This window comes from Mustela lutreola, chromosome 2, assembly GCF_030435805.1.
Source record: "Mustela lutreola isolate mMusLut2 chromosome 2, mMusLut2.pri, whole genome shotgun sequence".
In the NCBI taxonomy this organism is placed as follows: Eukaryota; Metazoa; Chordata; class Mammalia; order Carnivora; family Mustelidae; genus Mustela; species Mustela lutreola.
The window spans coordinates 214,990,017-215,010,796 of NC_081291.1; the positions used below are offsets into that span (position 1 = coordinate 214,990,017).

Below are 20,780 nucleotides of genomic sequence, written 5' to 3' on the forward strand. Positions count from 1 at the left end.
GATCCACAAGGGCCGTGAGAAAGGCCGTCATTGGCCAGGCTCCCAGGCCACCCGAACAGGGGGAGAGGATGGGGTGCAAACCCCGCCCAAGCCCCAGGGGGATGGAGTTGGCACTGATGACTTCTGGTCAGCCCCAGGACTGCAGGGCAGGCATTTCAAAGGGTGCAGGAGCGAAGAGGTCTTCCCCAGCCGTGCTCTGCTCCTCGGTGGCCAGCGCCTCCAGGGACCCTGGGTCAGAATTAGAGTCTGGGTGGGAAGCAGACGTGGACCCGCAGTTACGGTGGAGGTGGAGGAAGATACCAGAGAGCTTAAACCGCGAGGAGAGGCGCGGTGTCTTGGGGTCGAGCCCCATTTTAACCCCGCAGTTCCAGAGCTCCGCCCCGCCTGCGCCCCGCGAGCCCGGAGCCGGGCGTCCTCTAGGAGCGGGCGCAGTGGACCCCGGCGCGGAGCTCCTCGTCCAGGGCCGCTTGCTCCATCAGCAGTGTCAAGGAAGGGTCTCCAGGGGAGGACGGGGATCGGCGGCCATGGCCGAGGCCGCGGAGCTGGAGGGGGCCCCCCCAGGTCCCCAGGGACCGCTTGAGGCCCCGGTGCCTCTGGCAGAGAAACCTGGCGAGCCGGGGGCCGCGGGCGGGAGGGCGGAGCCGGAGGAGGCCAGCGAGGGCGCCGCGGAGGCGCCGAGGGGCGAGGGGGCGGGCGCAGCAGCGACGGTCGCGGTGAACCAAGCAGAAGGCACCGATCCGGACGGAGCGCGCGCGAGCGAGCCGGAGCCGGGCGCGGACAGTGGCCCCGGGGCCGAGACTCCAGGCGCGAGGGCCGCGCAGGGCGAGGCGGAGGCGGAGGAGGGCGCCCGGGGGTGCGCCGAGGTCCCCCAGGGAGAGGAGGCGAGCGGCGCAGAGCAGGTGGAGGAGGCGAGCTCCGGCCGCGGCACGCAGGGCGAGGCTTCGAGGGAGATTCAGGGGGATCCCGGGGTGGCCGAGGTCCCTGGGGCAAAGGAGAAAGCGGAGCAAGGGCCAGAGGAACCCGGAGGCGGCACGCCGGGGGCGCAGGGGGCCAGCATGGAAGCCGCGGGGCAGGCGGGAGGGGCGGGAGGGGCCGAGGGTGAACCCCGGGACCGAGGCGATCTCAGCTCCCAGCCCCAGGTCGAGCCCACCGAGGCCGCGGCGGCGGAGATTGGGGGGTGCGGCCCCGGGGAGCTTGCAGAGGAGCCTGGGGGTGCCGCGGCGGGCGCCGCCGCCGACGAGGCGGGGGCGACGGGGACAGAGGAGTCGGAGGAAGTGGCCCCCGGGGACTCGAGGGCGGAAGCTGTCGAGGACGGGGACCAGGGTGAACCCCAAGAGGAAATGGAGGAGGCCGAGGAGGAGAGGCGAGAGCGCGGCCCGGAGGTACCAGTGGAGCCGGTCGCAGCCGGGGCCGAGGAGGAGCCCCCAGACAGCAGCAGCGCGCGGGCAGAGGCGGCCGCGCCAACGCGGGCCGCGGAGCCGGAGGCCGAGCTCAGCAACCACCTGGCGGAGGAGGGCAGCGTCGAGGGCCGGGAGGGGACCGAGCGGGTGAATGGCGGAGAGGATGGCGAGACGTCAGAGGAGGGGGCCCCGAGGCAGGAGCACGACATCACCCTCTTCGTGAAGGTAAGTCGAATCTAAGCGGTCCAGCTGTCCGGATTGTCGCTTCTGTTCACGGGAGGGAGGCGGGACGGCCTGGGGGTCATGGAGAGTCTCACGAGCGTTTTGGGGACACAGGATGGTTTGGGAACAAGAAGTTGGGTAGGGGTGGTGGGAGGTAGTGGGGGTGCGGGTCCAGCATCCCACTGTCTTTTGTTCTGAAAATCCTAACTGGTCCTTCTAGTCTGGAGATTATTGAAGAATCAATTAAAAAAAAAAAAAGTGATATGCCCTATTAATGTTCAAAGCAATTCATGCCAAAGGATTTCACTTGAAGTGAAAAAAAAAAAAAAAATGCGAACAGGTTGTAATGTGAGAAGTCTCCCCGGGACTCAACTTTCAGAGGCCCAGAGCTGGCCAGTGTTTTCAGCTCCCCAAAAGTATCCCTCCTTGGTATTTAGAATGCAAGTGGAAATTTATTTAAATATTATAATATTGTTGAGCATTTTAACATGTATTTTGGAAGAAAACAAGACGCTGGTGACTTGAACATCATCTGCTTTTAAGTTATATTTCAACCCTGCTACAAATGGAAAGAAAGCAATGATTTTATTCCAGAATTTGTAGGACACCACTGAGGAACTTTTGCATTTAAAGAGGCTTTTCTACAAGACATCAAAGGTAAAGGACAAGGTCCAGCGGTAGCTCACAAACGGGGATCTTTGTTAAAAAAAAAAAAAAAAAAAAAAAAGCCCTTTCTGAGGACCTTCAGCCGGACCAGGAAAGCAGCTAATAATAAGGTCAAGAATGTGCATTGCAGGTTGAATTGTAATCCTTTCAGAATACTTTCAGGCTTATAGAAGCCAGTTAGGACCTAAAGCTCCTTGATGGGAATGTAAGCAAATTCTAATAAGCAAAAAGAGAAATAGTTCCAAAGTGATTAACTTCAGAATTTCAAGAATTGCTTGGGGGGCAAAGGGGTTAGGGAAGAGAGGGCATGCGTTTCTTCACTGGTTCAGGAAGGTGCTGTTCTGAGCATTTCTGAAGACCCTGGAGCATTTCAAGGTTGGGTGTTGGGATATAATCTAAGAGCATAGCCCCTAGGAAGGCTCCTGGGAGCTGGACCTCTGCAGAGATGGGAAAGGGAACTGGGAGGGGGGATGGAGCTGAACACAGTGCTGCTGTGTGTAGATCTGCCCTTGATGTGAGCAATTCCCCCTTCCTCCATCTCAGGGCCACCTGCTTCCAGCATGTCTTTGCAGTTTCTTGTTATAATTTTGGAATACGTAACATCTTCCTCGTCTTCCTGCTTCCATTTCTCAGCTCTCCAGTCTAGGCCTTTGGTGATAGCCAGTGAGCTGGGAAATGAGATTTGATTACTTTACTTCTGAAAGTAAAATTCTCCAGTTGTTCCTTGTAGACTTTAAGATGAGGCCACACGCCTTAGCCAGGCCACAGACCACTCACGATAGCCTTCTGGCCTCTGCAGTATTGCTTGGGTTTCCCCCCCAACTGCCTGACTTTCTCACCCATGGTACCACCATGCCAGCCTATTGAACTAGCTATCATTCCTTGTGAGAGCCACATTCTTGCCTGCCGGGAAATTGCACAGGTGCTGTACCCTCTGCCTGAGTCAAGTTTCTTCCCCCCTCACCCCACTCCTTGCCTCCTGCCTGGTTGTCTGCTGTGGGTCTACATTCAGCACGGGCATCGTCTCCTCTGCGGCGCCTTTGGCAACCCTAGTCTGGGTTGGGTGTCCCTCTGTTGAAGGTCCCTTCACGTGATGCATGTTTTACCTCTTCCCTTGACTATGTGAGATCCATTTTCTATGCTCTATGTGGAGCACAGGCTTGGAACCTGAAGAAGGTTTGAATGGGTGGCTGCCTACACAAGGTAGTATATACTGTGGACATTAGAGCCAGTGGGATCAAATTCTAGCTCTGCTGCTTCTTGCAGGGTGACCTTAGGCAAGCTACGTAACTTTTCTGTGCCTTTGTTGCTTATGGATAAAGCGGGGATAAAGGTAGTACCTACCCCACAAGGTTGTTACGGGGATTCAAGAATTTGATTATGTAAAGCACTTAGAAAAGCACCTGGCGGGACGCCTGGGTGGCTCAGTTGGTTGGACGACTGCCTTCGGATCAGGTCATGATCCTGGAGTCCCGGGATCGAGTCCCGCATCGGGCTCCCAGCTCCACGGGGAGTCTGCTTCTCTCTCTGACCTTCTCCTCGTTCATGCTCTCTCTCACTGTCTCTCTCTCTCAAGTAAATAAATAAAATCTTAAAAAAAAAAAAAGAAAAAAGAAAAGCACCTGGCTTGAAATAAGCATTGTATAATTGTGCATTCTTGTTCTATCTGCTCAGCTCCCCCAAATGTCCATTGGATTTTGCACAGAAACAATCCCCTTGCCCATTCCATCCCTGCCTCTTTTTATTTTTTTTTAAGCTTTTATTTACTTATTTGTTGGGGGGGCGGGGAGAGAGGGAGGGAGAGGGAGAAAGAGTGAGAGAGAAAGCACAAGTAGGGGGAGGGGCAGAGGCAGAGGGAGAAGCAGGATCCTTGCTGAGCAGGGAACCCAAAGCAGGACTGAGGCTTCACTTCCTGAGCCACCCAGGTGCCTGCCCTCTTTTATTAAGGGAAATTCTCTCTAGGTACCTAATTACTCCATTCTCTGAGGATAGGCATGTTATGAAAAGTAAAAATAAGTTTTTTTTTTTTTGTTGTTGTTGTTTTTCTCAGTTCCTGCTCAGGAGTAGCTTGTGTGGGCAGAGGCAAGGGGCTTGTCATGGACAGCTTTCCAGAATGTTTCGTTCTGACATGATCATCCTGGTTCTCAGTTGCCTGCTCCCACCCCATATATTTTTTTTTTTTTTTTCCTTTAAGAAAACAGATCTCCAAACAGGGAGATTGGTTTTGAAGCAACTACTACTTGATATAGGATCTGAGGATCAGTTAAGGTGTGCTTTGTAGGATTGTTAAGGCACTTCACTTTCTCTTTATCTTACAAATCATTACCCTTAAAAAACAAAAAAGAGCCCAATGCAGAAATCAAGTAAAACCCTTTAGACACTTCTACCTTTTGAGTTTGTAATACTTGATTTAAAATCCTTAAATTAGTCCAAAATAGGATTTCTTTGCCAGATTTAGCTTTCTTGAGGTTCCTTCTTTGGGCTCCACTGAGTTTAGACTGCACTGCGTAGTCGACATCTAACCTCCTGGGTTTTGTAAACATGTCAAATTTTTCTGTGCCATCACTGGAATGCAGAATTCACAGATTTGTTCTTTAAGGAGAAGTACCACAAACATTCCAAACATTCCCCTCGCTTTCATCTGACAGCTTAGTAAACCTGGTTGTAATTAGCCCATATTTTATTTGTCAATTTTTAACTTTTACATTTCCCCATATTTTTAAAAATAAATATATCAGCTGCAAGTATACCACAAAGTGATGACTGATGACCCAGTGACAGGTGCACATCAAATCTGCTTCTACTTTTAGCCACCTGGTAGTTTATATACTCCATCTTTGTGGAAGTTTATATACTTTATATACTATACTTTGTGGAAGTTTATATACTCCATCTTACTAATTTGACATTTTGTTTTATTCTGTAAGCATGCGAGAATATATTCTTGAAAAAGAGCCAAGAACATATGGAACAGACCAAGGGAAACTTCCCTGAATTATTATATGGTAAATTAATTGCTGATCATGGTAATTCTTACTTTTGTTTTTTTTACAAAGAAGTGTTAATTGTCATCAAATTATAGGGTAACCCTGCAGCATATTTAGTAAGAAAGTTCCCTTTCTTCTTTACTCATAACAAAGGGTTACAATGTAATAACATACTAACATAACAATAACAAAAGACAGACAAAGTACTGACAACAAAGGATAAGGTAGGAACTTCACCAGCTGTGGGGTTTTAGTCACTAAGGAAGTCTTGCTTACAAATTTGGTGTTTCTAATCCAATAGTACCTGGCGATTGTGTATACTTTAAGGTAAGGTCTAGAGGTGAGGCTGTCTAAGATGGATTTCCTGGCAAATTTCACATGACCTAAAAAACCTCAATGTGACCAATGAACAGCCCTGGGCCAGAGTCTAAGAGTTTCTTAAACCAGGTTTTGGACACCGTATATTTAGCATGTAGCTACTGTGGAGCTTGGAAACTTGCATTTGCCATCACATTTGGGTCTCTCAATAGGTGGAATTGGAGATGGAACAAAGTCCAACTCAAGAAGGACTTGACCTCTGAATAGGCATTGTCACTGAGAACCCCCCCAACATAAATGAGTACATACATGGAGCCAGCCGAGCAGTGCCACACCATGTGGCCATGGCAACTTGGGAAGGATAGGTGTGTGTCCAGGAACAGCAGCTGAGAAACTCCTGGTAGACCACTTGGCTGCAGCAATCCATGCACCTTTCTCCAGGAGAGAGCATGTTGAGACTGTTCTGTGGGGGCTCGGTGCCCGAGGAGCTTGACAGGGAGTTGCTATTTTCATAACTCTGTGTGGACTATGACCCTGTGCTCTGAAGGGAAATGAGCAAAGATGCATTTCTATGACTTTACCTCTCCCCCCAAAATATTTTTTGTTATTTGTTTCCTGAGTGTCTTACACAACTTGCTTACAAACACATTTTTCAAATTTAAATTCAATTAGCCAACTTACAGTACATCAGTATTTTCAGATGTAGTGTTCAATAATTCATCAGTTGAGTATAATACCCAGTGCTCATCACATCTTGTGCCCCCCTTAATGCCCATCACCCAGTTACCCCATCTCCCTACCCACCTCCCCTCCAGCATCCCTCAGTTTGTTTCCTTAGAGTTAAGAGGCTCTCATGGTTTGTCTCCCTCTCTGATGACTTCCCATTCATTTTTACTTCCCTTCCCCTATGATCCTCTGCATGGTTTCTTATATTCCACATGTAAGTACCAGATGATAATTGTCTTTCTCTGAATGACTGATTTCATTCACCATAATACCCTCCGGTTCTATCCAGGTTGATGTGAGAAGTATTCATCTTTTCTTACGGCTGAGCTTACAAACTCATTTATGAAATCAGTGGAGTTAGTTGGGGTGGAAGCTGGAGGAAACACTGGGGGGAAACACATGCTCACTGGGGATCATGGTCCCTCTCCCCATGCTGAGTGAGATCCATGTCACAATAGCTTCTTCACATCATGTCCTCCTCACCTGGCATGGCAGTGGCCTTGTTCTCAGCTCTCAGTCAGTGCTTTTGGTAATGATAGGTAAATAGCTGAATGGATGCATAGTCCAAGGTGACTCAGCTAGTGAGAAGCTGGACACAAAACTGTTTCCCACCAACCCAGTCTGGCGTCCCTTCTGAAAGAGCCAGAGTCATTCTCCTCTATGAAGACATCTTGGCAACAGGGCTCCAAGATGCTGGACTTCCCTCAGGGCTGTGGGAATTTGTGGCTCTGCTTTGCTGGGTACACATATGCCACAGCTCTTGCCCCTCACTGTTGCTGACAGGCTGTGTGCTCTGGACTCTTCAGATGTCTTTTTTGGTGATTGATCATGCTTCACTCCCAGCCTGAGGTCCTCCTCCTCACAGTGGGTCTCCTTTATAGCTTTGATTTCTCAAGGTCAGCTGCTCTCTAGGAGTCCTCTCAGATATCCTACTTCCCTGAGTATCTAGAGATCTGTAAGATACCTTCAGAAACAACACACTGGATCCTTAGAGCAGGTAAATTTACCCTTTAGTTTCATATACATAGAAAAACAAAGTCTAGACTTTGACGGAATATATCAAGGACAAAGCTCTGAGCCATGGTTTAGGTTCAAGTGGGTCACAGAACTGTAGATTAGTCTGTTAACTTAGCCCATGTGGATTTATTGCCTCCTACGTGTTGACTCTGTGCTAGAGTTTGTGTACCCAATGTCAAGCAAGACAGACAGGGTCCATGCCTTCATATTTTTAAAATATTTATTTATTTATTTGACAGAGATCACAAGTAGGCAGAGAGGCAGGCAGAGAGAGAGGAGGAAGCAGGCTCCCCACAGAGCAGAGAGCCCAATGTGGGGTTTGATCCTAGGATGCTGGGATCATGACCTGAGCTGAAGGCAGAGGCTTTAACCCACTGAGCCACCCAGGCACCCCTAGACAACTTCTAAAGACATCAATGTGTCTTTTGGCAACCCATTCTCCTCCCCACAGGGAGACAGTGTCCAATTCCATTTTCAGCTGGAGTCTGCAAAGCCTAAAATATTTATTGTTGGGCCCTTTAAGACAAGATTTGCTGACCCATAGCTTAAATTTCCCGTGATTCATGACCTGGGACGAGACACACTGCCTCTGGCACAAAATTGGAGTTTTATTTAGCGAGGAAGAAGGGGAATGACTATTGCGTAAAGAATCAGCAGTGTCTATAACAGGGAAAAATATATAAGACACTATACATCTTATGCATATTGTTAGAAATGTTATTTTTCTGTGAAGTCCCTAATCTTGACTTAAGTGAGATTGAAATAAAACAGAGATTATAAATATAAAAACATACAATGCAATGCAACATAAGGGAAAGGAAGTCTTTTTCTACCCCTGACGTCCAGCCTTTCAGTTTTTCTTCCTGGAGACAGCCACTGAATATCTTTCCAGAGATATTCTGTGCATATGCAAGCTTATATGTAAATAATCTCACTGCATTAGTTATCTAACACTGTGTAATAAGTTACTCTAAGACTTAGTTATCTAAAACAACAAACATCTGTTATTCACAGTTTCTCTATGTCAGGAATTTGGAATCAGTTTAGTTGGGTAGTTTTGGCTCATGAGTTTGCAGTGGAGATGTTGGCAGGGCTGTGGTCTCATCTGAAGGCTTGGTTGGGGTGGTGGGGTGGCTGACTCACATGTCTGTTGGCAAGAAGTTCAGTTCCTCACCACTTGGGGCTCTCTTCCTGGGCTGCTTTGATGTGCTCACAACATGGTGTCTGGATTTCCCCAGAGCATGGGTCCAAGAGAGAAGAAACCACAACTGTCACTTTTAATCTTATTTTATTCATTAAGTCCAATACTTAAGAAGATCATAATTAAACTCCACATTTTAAAGGGAAAGTCAAATGATTTGTGGATGTATTTTTTAAAAATACCACACCCACCTTTTTTTTTTTTTTCATAAAAAGTAGTACACTGGATATACATTGGGTTACATCTTGCTTTCTTTACTTAGTAAAGAAATAGTATATATTAGAAATCATTCTGTGTTAATACCTATAGTTCTATCAAATTCTTGTCAAAAATTTCATAGTTTTCTAGTAATGGGTATACTCTGTAGTCAGTTTCCCACAGGTGGATGTTTGGGTGGTTTCCACTTTTGTATCTTAAACCGTGCTATAGTGAATATCCCTCCACAGTTGTGTAATCACGTATGGTAGCTCAGTTTTTAGAAATGACATTAATACAGGAAAGGATGTGCCTGTTTAAGATTTTGATAATCTTTACCAAATTTCCTCTTCAGAGGTTTCACCACATAATGTCCTCCTGACACAATATGGAGGCCATGTTTATTTCCCCAACCTTCCCTACTCAGAATTTTCTCAAACTTTTTGAAGCTGAGAGGTGAAAAATGATACCCATTGTCATTTAATTCACATCTCTTTCAGTGTACTTTTAGAGCTCTAAAAACTATTGATACCATTTTTCCATGAGCAGCTTGCTTATGTCCTTTGCCCATTTTTCAAATCTACGTTTAGCTTTATTCTTCCTGATTTTTATATTAAGGAAATTAGACCATTGTCTGTCATGTGGGTTGGATATATTTTATGGGACTGTTTTGACTATTTGTACTGGAGTAATTCATCCTTTAAGTCTTAGTAACTTCTTGGAATTGATGCATAGGAAAACCAAGCAAAGGCTGTGACAGATCTCTTCAAATCTTCAACTTCATTTACTAGGATCTTTAAATGTTCTGTTTTATCTTCCATTCTATCACTTCTTGAGTCCTGAGGGATCAGATATTTCGAATCTTGCCTTTCTTCTTTTCTTTTTAATTAGCAGGTTACATTTTATCTAGCGCATGCCCTTGGAAAACTACATTCTTTCTTACATGGTAAGAATTCCTATTCAAAACAAGGTTTAAAATATACAGATCGCAGGATCATTTCATGCCACACTGCTCCATGTGAATGGGTATGATACATCACTTTGATTGTGGCATGCCATCTACTGGGATGGACTTGAATCCCACAAATAAAAACCATAGTGAAAAAGAATCAAATGTCGTGCAGTGATATCAAAATATGGTTTCTGAGGTTGTCTCCTAGCCAGATGTTCTATTTATGCTCCCATCTGTTGAAAGAATTGACTAAAATTTATAGATAATGATGACAAATCCTAGTTGTAGACATCTAGTGAATTGTGGAAGACTACCCAGAGCTTATGTTTAATTAGTGGGAGGAACTGAAATACTCAAATACCAAAGATCATTCAGAGAGATACTTTGGAAGCATCTCAGAGCCCATAGCTCTATGGGCAAGAGTTGATATATACTTATTCAGTCTGCAAGGGTAAGTCTAATTTGATATGTGTGTGTATGAAATCATCAGATTAGAAATAGTTTCTTAGTCCAGATTTTTACTGGGTTTATGGACTCTACCCCCAACTCACTGTGTCTTCTCCCTTTGGGCTTGTTTGGCCACATGAACGTTGAGGCTCTTGCTGGGGTGGGGGAGTAAAAGCGGATTTTCTATCTTCCGAACTCCTGAGTGGTATTTTGGACCCAAGTGGCTATTTAAAGCAAATATTTATTGAGTGCCTGCCAAGTATCAGACATGGTGCCTGGGGCTGGTGTACAATAGCGACAAACAATGATGAACACAACCCTCACTTTTCTAGAGCTTTCGGCCTACAGAGTGACCCAGAAGGAAATGGCTAGAGTGCAGTTTGAGGAAGGGGAGCACGGTGGGGGGGGGTGGTTTGCTGGAATAGATGGGAGGTGTAGGATGGCAGAGTGCACAACGAGCCTGAAAGGGGGGAAGGGGATCTAGCCTGTAGATCTCTGACAGCCTGGGCTCTGCCCTTTTGCTGCAGTCCCTTCCCTTTGGAAGATTGTGCTGTGCACGATGGATGGGAAAGTGAATGAACAATGTACAGGTATGTCTACTGCATCAGGTAAAAAGAATTGGGTGGTCAGTTTTAATGATGCATTTTTTGCAGAATGTAAATTTTATGATCTCATAAATTCTTTCCATCTAAGTTAGCAATGCCTCATGCATCATCATATTGCATTCACAGACCTTGGCTTGAATCTGAACACAGTAACTGAACAGCTATTAAAGGTCCCAACATGTTGCACATTGTTTTTGGCTTTCTGTTTCTATGGTGGAGCTGTGGTAAGGAATACAGTAGAAGAATAAAAAATGGGGGAGGGAGACACAGGTCACTCAGTGGTGCTCAGCTGGTGGATGGGCCCATTTGAGGGGTTCAAGGCAGCTTCATGCACCTTTCTAGGGTCTCAGCAGTGTGGCTGGAAGGCTGGGCTCAGCTGGGATTGTCAGAGGGAGGACCTACACGAAGCCCCTCCAGCTGTTGGCCTCATGAAGGTCAGTGAACAAGGCAGAAGCTGCATAGCTTTTTATAGTGAAAACCACACAGCTCCAATGTTTGTCTCTAGATCCAGCTCTTTATTAACTTGAACTGGTTTAAGAACATTTTAGCAGTGTCTCAAAGCCATGGAGTTATGTCATTTATACCCAGGGATGAGCAGAATGGCGTCTCTGTGGCATTTTCTACAGCTAATGTCAATATGTGGAGAGCAATCGAGCAATCTTGTTTTATTGCTGCCATTTAGGACAGTCATAATATCGTGCTTAAAGTGGCAGTTAACAAAAAGTAAGTGTCCCTCATTTCTGATGTGTTAATGCCTCCGAGTTTTCTTCAGCATCGGATTCTCTGCAGAGTTAAATGACACAAAGAAGCCATTGAGTTGTTACCCAGAACTTTATCCAGTCCGACCGTGTGTGCGGACAGAGTCAAAGGCATTCCCGCCTGAGGCTCAAACAAAGGGAACCAAGTTGGGGTGGAGATTAAGTCGGTCCAAGAGTCGTCGAACTCACTGCCTCCCCCGACCCAAAGGCACCCTCCAAAAGTGTTAATTTCCCTCATTTAGGAAGAAAGCCCCCGTCCCTGGATCTCCAAACCAATAATGCTTTTGTTCTGCGCAGCCTTTAAAGCCCGTGAGGCCTGCGATGTGCGGAGACTGTGATCTGAAGGGCCTTCTCAGAACCCTTACAATGACCGCCGGCCCAGAGTCCTCTTCCTCCACCCGCTGTGGCCAGGGCTGGGGCTGGGGCACCCAGGCGTCTCTTCCTCCTGGACCGCAGCATCCTAAGCCCCCAACAAGGTTAGAAAAACACAAAGATAAAGCCTTGGGCAGAATGGGTCTGGGCTTTCTCCTCCCACAGGGGCTGGAGAGAGTCCTGCAGGCCAGAAGGCAGAATCGTCCAGCTTTGTAAATGGGGACCCAAGTCTAGTGTGTCTCTGGGACCACTCAGGCTCCCCACACTTGGAAACAAAAAGGGTCCCTGGGGACGAGTCTCTACTTAATTGGCACGGAATTTCTTCTTCATAAGAATAAATGGCTGCTTTGTAGAGAGGACAGAGAAATGACTCTAGAAAGGGTACCTGGAGTGACCCAGGTGTCAGCTTGAGGCCCTCCTTGCCCATGTGTTGTAATTACAGTAATTATACAGTATTGACATTTGCTGTAGGAAATGCCGCAGAGACGCTGTCCTGCCCATCCTGGATATAAAAGACGTAACTCCACGGCTTTGAGGCACTGCTGAAATGTTCTTAAACCAGTTCAAGTTAGGCAAGAGCTGGGTCTAGACACAAATGTTTGGAGCATTTCCTCACACCCTGAAATCCCATGGATGGTGGGGTGGGTTAGAGGTGGCTGTAAGTTCTTTGACCCTGCTCCCATTGAGAAATGGGGTCTCTGAGTCTCTCTCCTCTCTCCAAATCTGGCCAGACCCCTGTGACTGGCTGTACCCCAGGAGAATATGGTTCACTATAAAAGGATATGCAGCTTCTGCTTTGTTCACTGACCCTCTTGAGGCCACCAGCTGGAGGGGTTCCACGTAGGTGTTTTCTTTGACAACCCCAGCTGAGCCCAGCTGAGCCCAGCCTTCTGGCCATGCTGCCAAGACCCTAGACAAGTGCATGAAACTACCTTGAACCCCTCAGATGGGCCCATCCACCAGCTGAACACCACTGAGTGACCTTTGTCAATGCCACGTGGAACAGAAGGGTCACCTAGTTGAAGACTTTGTCCTGATTCCTGACTGATGAAATCGCGAGACATAAAAAAAGCAGCACTCCCTGCTACATTTGGGGTAATTCGTTACTTGGCAGTGGGTACCTGGGAGGTATGGCTTATGTCTCTTCTCAGCTGGTGAAATCTGGGTGGGTCGAAAGACAGGCCATGGTGAGAGGCATGGAGGGCTTTAAGGCCAGTCGAGGAGTAGGCAGGGCAAAGAATTAAGGCTCCCTGTGGCTGATTTCTCTGTTTGCTGCATGGATGTTTTTCCCTCTGCGGTCACTGTAGGGACTGGAATATTCTTAGCCATTCAAGAACGCAAACCACCAGGGTATATAAAAACAGGCTGCATTATTAAGCAGGCTTTCCAGAACAAGATGTTCTTTTGTTGTAATAATTCCTTGTGAGAATTTTACAAGGAAATAAGCTTTTCATGTCTGTGTAAAAGGTTCAGTTGGTATCAGGCCATATTATTAAATAAGGATTAAAAATAGCCCTGGAGTTTTTAAAGCATAATTCATATATGAGGATAAGTAGTAAGTTCCATTTTGTTCGTCGGTGTACTTCTTATGACTTGATCCCACCTACTGTGACGATGAATACTAACGTAGCTAAGCCTCTGGCTGGAATTTAAAGCTAAGAGCAGTTCAGTTCAGTGATTAAGCTGGGTTGGGGGGCAGGACGGGGGGGGGGTGGTGGTGGTGTGTCAATCACCTAATCCATCTAATAATACACTGATTGTCATGATAGTTGAAAAGAATAAATACTATACATAACTTGGGAATGTATTCAGGATGAAGGGGCTTTTTGAAAGGTTCAGATTATGTTTCAAAGTTTCAAGATCTAAAATATATTTCTCAGGATCTAAGTATAATGATGACTTACAATGTTCTTAAGTTCTAAGTGTATGGAAGAGTGAGAAGCACTTTTCAATATATATATATTTTCAAGGTATATATAAATATACATTTATTTTTGTAACAAATATTTACTTTTAATATTATATTTGTTTTTATATAATTATATAATAAATATATTTATTTTCTATTACATTTATATATAATAAATACCTATTTATTATATAAATAATTAAATACATATTTATTTATTTTTTGCAGCCTGGAGTGAAGGACTTCTTAAACACAATATATTAATAAAGTGCAGGCAACGGGCCCATCTCGCCACTTCCCTGGGGACGGGCAGCCTAAACCATTGGTTGGTTGGGCAAAGTCAATCTTGAAAGTGTTATCAATAGTGCAGGCTTGTATTTATTTGAGAAAAAAAAACCACTCAGGAGTGCCTGGCTGGCTCAGTCGTTAAGGGTCTGCCTTTGGCTCAGGTTATGATCCCAGGGTCCTGGGGTTGAGCCCAGCATCCCGCTCCCTGCTTGTTGGGGAGCCTGCTTCTCTCTCTCCCTCTCCCTCTGCTTGTGTTCCATCTCTTGCTGTCTGTCAAATAAATAAAATATTAAAACACACACACACACACACACACACACACACACACACACTCAATGCTTCTTTTCTAAACTAGGCCTTGCTGCACTTATGATATATATTTTTCCTTCATGGGCTTTTAAGAAGCAGGACACATAATCTTTGTGTCATGGGATTTGCTAGTATAACAATAAACTACCAACAAAGATCCGAAAACGAGGGTCTTAATGGTCTTTCTCATCAATCCTCAGAGGTGTGGGGGGAGAGAGGCTCCGTTCCTTTGGCTCAGCTTCTGCAAGGAGCCTTACTTCTGTGCTAGTGTTTGTGGATCGCCGCGGTCCTCGCTGATCACCTTGCTGCCGCTAGATGGCAGAAGAGGGAAGGCACAAGCCAAGACGATGGGCCGGAAGGGTAGTTTCCTGGCCAGTTAGCCGTTCCCTCAGACTTGGGAAAAGTTAAAGACCAGAAACCTTGCAGATGGTCTCTACTGCACAGTAGTCATGGCGATGATACAGCTGGAATCTTTGCAGTCATTGGCCTCTTGCCTGCAAGCAGCTGATACAGCCCTTCCTATTGACCTTGGCAGTTACCTTGGCCCCGAAATCCTCGGTGATAGCAGGAGTCCAGCAGGGCAGGGTCTGGCTTTCTGCTCTGCTCCCCGTGGGCCCTCCTCCCCTCCCATCTGCAGGTGGCCTGCGCCCCCGCCCCACGTTGCATGGCTCCGTTCTCACCAAGAGGTGGGGGAAGGAAGTGCGGATTCTCCTTTGCTGTCACACGCCCTGCAGGATGACAGGAGATGGTGATGCTGAGCTCAGAAAAGCTTGCATGGAGCACTGGGTGTGGTGAAAAAATAATGAATACTGTTTTTCTGAAAATATATAAATTGATAGCTGTAATTAAAAAAAAAAAAAAAAAAAAAAAAAAAAGAAAAGCTTGCATGGAACATGCCGGCAGCAAAATCATCAGGCCCCAGCAAAGGGCTCGTCTTGTGAATGAGACTCAGTAATACTGGTTACCGTCAATTGAAGGGAGGCTGGAAAATAGAAATTCTGGCATTGGAGCTGGGATATCAGATTCTGAGGGCTGCAGGGTCAGAACCTCCCCCAAGGAAAGCAAGCAGCGTGCCTACTTCCCTTGCACCTTACAGATAAGGCGAAATGAGGGGAGAGCTTAGTGGGTTAGGGACTGGCGCTCTCTCTATCACATTTCTGTTGGTTTTCGCTCATGTTTGTCTCTGTCCCCCACTGAAGAGGTTTATATATCTTTTAGAACACTATATCTTTCACAGGATACTCCTTCCCCAATTATGCAGTGGGTTGGGCATTTCTGTTCAAGTTGTTCCATTAGTTCCTGGCAAAGAAAATAATCTTCTGTTGTATCATTGTTTCTGTGGGAAAATCAGTCAATATATCAATTCAACTCACATCATCTTTCCCAGGAATGAGGTTTCCTTTTTAAGAATGTCCTTCCCTCTAAAAGGTATCAGTGACTCTTATTTCAGTAACGGATTTTTTTTTTTTTTTAAACGTGTAGTCCAGATTTTCAGAACTATAAGCCTGTGGTATACCCTATTCTGATGAATCAGGTTGATTAGCTATTCAAGGTTTGCAGAGTATTATTAAGTTGTGACTTTCTGCACCGATAGCATCTGAATAAAAATGGAAAGAGTTAAAAATCCCCTGAAATTATTCAACTTATTCCTCAAGAATAATGTGTGAAGTGAGTTTAGAGCTTTGGATTTCTCCTACACTACCCTTCGTAGGTGGAATTCTAGAATGTTCTCCCCACAATGGGTATCCAAAACTAGGTCGGAAGTAGGAGTCAAGGAAGCAGTACTTCAGAAGCTGATCCTACCCTGGTTGGGTCTCTCTTCTCTCCCCATTGCCACTGTCCACTAGACCTTGAGGATGTGTTGACAAATTAAAGACCCTGAATGCTTCTGTTCAGCACTGTGGTGGGTACTAACTGTCAATGTGGACATTGCTGCTGTAAACATTGAGGGTGCAGAAGCCCGTTTTGATTACTACATTTGTACCTTCGGGGTAAATACCCAGTAGTGCAATTGCTGGGTCATAGGGTAGCTCTATTCTCAACTGTTTGAGGAACCTCCATACTGTTTTCCAGAGTGGCTGCACCAGCTTGCATTCCCACTGGCAGTGTAAGAGGGGTTCCCTTTTCTCTGCCTTCTTGACAACATCTGCTGTTTTCTGAGTTGTTAATTTTAGCCATTCTGACAAGTGTGTGGTGGTATCTTATTGTGGTTTTGATTTGTATTTTCCTGATGCCAAGTGAGGTTGAGCACTTTTTTCATGTGTCTGTTGGCCATTTGTAGGTCTTTGACCAAATGTCTGTTTATGTGTTCTGCCCATTTCTTGATTAGATTATTTGTTCTTTGGGTGATGAGTTTGTTCTTTATAGATTTTGGATACTGGCCTTTTTATCTGATAAGACATTTGGAAATATCTTCTCCCATTTTGTAGGTTGTCTTTTGGTTTTGTTGACTTCTTCATTTGCTGTGCAGAAGCTTTTTATCCTGAAGTCCCATAGCTCATTTTTGCCTCTGTTTCGCTTGCCTTTGGAGACATGTCTAGCAAGAAGTTGCTGTGGCCAAGGTCACAGAGGTTGCTGCCTGTGTTCTCCTCTAGGATTTGGATGGATTCCTCTCTCACATTTAGGTCTTTCATCCATTTTGAGTCTATTTTTGTGTATGGTGTAAGGAAATGGTCCAGTTTCCTTCTTCTGCCTGTGACTGTCCAGTTTTCCTTGGGGCACTTTTATAAAGTTGCCTTGTGAGGACAGGGGCGGGACAGCTCCAGGTGGTTCAGAGCAAGAGCAAAGTGCACACTCTGTTGTCGCTCCCTTGCCTGAGAGACCATGTTCCTGCACTCCCATCTCTCAAGTACTTGCCCTCCTTGTTTCTTCTGCGTGGGAGAGGGGAGCGCCGAGAGAATGGTCTCCATTGCTGGATTCTCCACCTCCACTTTGGTTTCCCATTCATCTAGTGGTCACGGTCAGACCCACTCTTGGGGAGAAGTTGTCAGTACTCAACACGCAACCCAACACTGGAGTGTTGCAGGAAGGCGGCTCTCTGCAGAGAAGCCCGAGTTAATTGGTGTTAGCAGGGATTTCGCTGAAGAGGAATGGTTTTCCTTTGGGGATTGGGAGGTGGTGCAAAATAAAACCAGAGAGCACTTCCAAGGTCTTTATGTTTCAAAGCACAGGGCTTGTATGGCATCATCCATTCTGAGTATTATTTTTTATGATCATTTTCTGCCAATCCTCATTTCAGGGCCAATTTCTTCTATGGAAGGTGCTCTTGCAAGCTTCTCACTTGGTGCACTGAGGGGTCTGAAGTTCTTCCTTTTTATGAGAACTGTCGGGAGAGAGGATTGATGTTGGTGTCCCTCAGAGTTGCTCGGCACCACTCCAGGGGCACTAAACCCCCAGGATAGATGGGAGTATTGCTGTCCGTGGCCCTTTCTGGGGGTTGGGATTGTGGCTACTGGAGTTTGTTCTTTTGGCTTCACTTCCCTGGGTTTGGCAAAACCTTTCAGACTGGTCTATTTGTGGGCTGTGACGTTTCTCTAGTGCTTTCTGATTTCTGATTCACCTTCAGTGCAGCGTAAAATGATGCTTCTTGGTCTCCCTCTGCCCTCCAAACAGATGCCCGCATTCCCTTGGAGCAGCCACCCGGATTCTGGCTCTGCAGTCATGAGGCAAGCTTCTGCTTCCTTCTTCCTACAGAAGACTGTCCCCTTCTTTCCTATAAATGGATCACAGGACCTTGTCCTGGATTCTTGGGGGGGTGGGTGGGCATCTGGACCCTTGCATGCTCCCAAAGGACAGACCTGGGGGCTGGAGCAGGGCAAGGGGCTTCTCTGATCCTGCTCAAGCTTACAGAGCATGGGGTGGAACATGCCTGGATGTCCGGGTGCCCAGGATCAACCTCTGGTTGATGGGTGGCATTCCCCCGAATCACAGCCAGATCATCTTCTCATTCTGTAGTCCTCCTGAAGGGGCAAGCATTTGTCTTTCCCTGTGTAGTTCATGAGCTAGAGACACACTAGTTTGCAGTATCTGCAAGTTATTCTCTGCAAATAGGAGGATTTTGTTGTCTCCCTTTCTGAATTCCAGTTTTCCAAGCCTTACTTTGGCTTTCAACATAAAACCAAAATATAGCAGTTCTTTCTTTTTTTTTTTTTTTTTAAGATTTTATTTATTTACTTGAGACAGGGAGAGGGATTGAGAGACCATGAGCCGGGAGAGAGGGGAGAAGAAGAAGCAGACTCCTTGCTGACCAGGGAGCCCAACTTGAGGCTCAATCCCAGGACCCCGGGATCATGACTTGAGCCAATGGCAGACGCTTAACAGACTGAGCCACCCAGGCGTCCCGAAATACAGCAATTCTTAAGGAACTGGACTTGCCTAGTTTGGATTTAGGACATACATGAACATCTTTAGAAAAGCCCAGCCTCTCCTCTTGCGTCTGCGTGTCTGTCTCCATGGGACAGATGAAGTGACTCATCACCCTGACATCGGATTTCTGCAGCCACAGTATGGTTTGCAACAAATTAGGGACATCGGTTTCCTGCCCGCTGACCATAACTGCCCCTTTTTAAAAACAGGAGGCTTGGAAGGGTTTGCTCCTTGACGGGTTTGTGGACAACTCTGTGAAGCTGATCTCTGGGGTCACTGTCTTTTTTGAGCTAAAGAGTCAGGGTTAGGGAATCCTGAAATAGTAGAGGCCCCTCCTTCTCTTTTCCCAGGGGTGAGGGTGGGGAAGGAGTTACAATATTTGCCCAAAAAAGCATGTGGCACAGAAAAGACTTCCTTATAATAAAGCCAGGGCGTTAGCCATGGCCTTGGCCAGCCCCTTTGGTGTTTCTGCTTGTCTGGAGAGCAGCTGATCCCCTTGGCCTGAGGCCACCTGCCTTCCCTGTTGCATGGGTCAGGCCGGGGCATAGAATATAGTCCTAGGGACGAATAAAGCCTCCAGATAATTCTGTAATGTCTGAGTCCCCAAATCTCCCTGTTTAAATTGTGAATAACTGCTGATCGGTACTGCGCGTCTCTCTTCCCTGACAGAGAACTTCCAAGTTTGGCACATTTATTTTCCATAATCTAGGAACCCCTGAGCTTGTAAGGAACTCATCAGAGTCTGCAAGGAAAGGCAAAATAAAATCTAATCGTTACAACTGGAGTCCTTACCTTCTCAAGCATAGTTCTGCTAGAATATTGTCATTTTACTAAATACTGCATATATATATATATATATATATATATATATTTTTTTTTTTTCAGACTCTGATTTTCTTGCTTTTGAAGCTTAAACCAACGCTCCCTAATTTATACCTGATAGGATTTTGTGTCCTCCTGGTTGGTTCTTCTGTTTCCTGTCACTGATGCAAAATGATAGGCTGGTTAGAGTCCAAAGGTTGTAAGGCCTGAGATTTCTGTTTAGTAATGCAGGCTTACCTGCAGTGGGAAAACAGGGTGAGTTGGGGAAAATTAGCAAGTTGAAGGTGCTCAGGTTTTTTATTAACCAGGGAGATACAGGACAAAGTTTACTACATTTGCATTTAAATAAAAAAATACCGTTCCCTTATATCATTGATCTGGCCTGGGGTCCCATAGTGTGTTGTGCAATCACCTTTCTCTTTGGCAAGAAGTTGTGTTTTGTGCTGGGAGCTGTTCCTTTGTTTGCTATTCTTTCTTTCTTTTTTTTTTTTTTAAACGATTTTATTTATTTATTTATTTGACAGAGAAAGATCATAAATAGACAGAGAGGCAGACAGGGGGGGGTGGGAAGCAGGCTCCCTGCTGAGCAGAGAGCCTGATGTGGGGCTCGATCCCAGGACCCTGGGATCATGACCTGAGCTGAAAGCAGAGGCTTAACCCACTGAGCCACCCAGGTGCCCTCTTTGTTTGCTATTCTTGTCGAAGTGCAAAAGTCATTCAGGGATAATCCATTATTCCATTAGGCAAGACAACTGCAGGAGACTCAGTTGGTCTAATGCCTAGAAACGGCTCTGTTCTATTTGTCCTACCTGGTACCTGTGGTTGCTGTTTCAGTATACCAGATTTTTTTTTTCTTTCAATTATGTAAGTATCATTGAGGCCCAATGTTTTATTAGTTTCAGGTGCACAACATAGCGATTGGACAAATCTATACATTATGTGGTACTCATCACGCTAAATGGAGTCTCCACCTTTCCCCATATCTTATTACAATATTATTGACTATATTCCTTACACTGAGCTTTTCATCTCTGTGACTTATTTATTTCATAACTGGAAGCTTGTACCGCTTAATCCCTTCACCTATTTCGCCACTACTCTGTACTTAAAAGTGAGTTTTGTTTGTTCTCTTATTTATTTTATTTTATTTTATTTTATTTTTTAGATTCTACCCATAGACAAAACTATGTGGTATTTGCCTTTCTGTGTCTGACTTATTTT

General features: G+C 45.8%; 1 protein-coding gene across 2 annotated transcripts in view; it reads left to right on the forward strand.

The window, feature by feature from the left end:
- The first annotated feature begins 105 nt into the window (after positions 1-105).
- Positions 106-20,780, forward strand: part of CLIC6 (chloride intracellular channel 6) — an 87,273-nt gene continuing 66,598 nt past the window's right edge. The window contains exon 1 of one of the 2 annotated variants that reach the window (XM_059164669.1): positions 106-1,625. In XM_059164669.1, coding sequence (XP_059020652.1) covers positions 117-1,625 — 1,509 coding nt within the window. In that variant the 5' untranslated portion in view covers positions 106-116. The remainder of the gene's footprint in view (positions 1,626-20,780) is intronic. The other variant, XM_059164668.1, reaches the window with a different exon arrangement.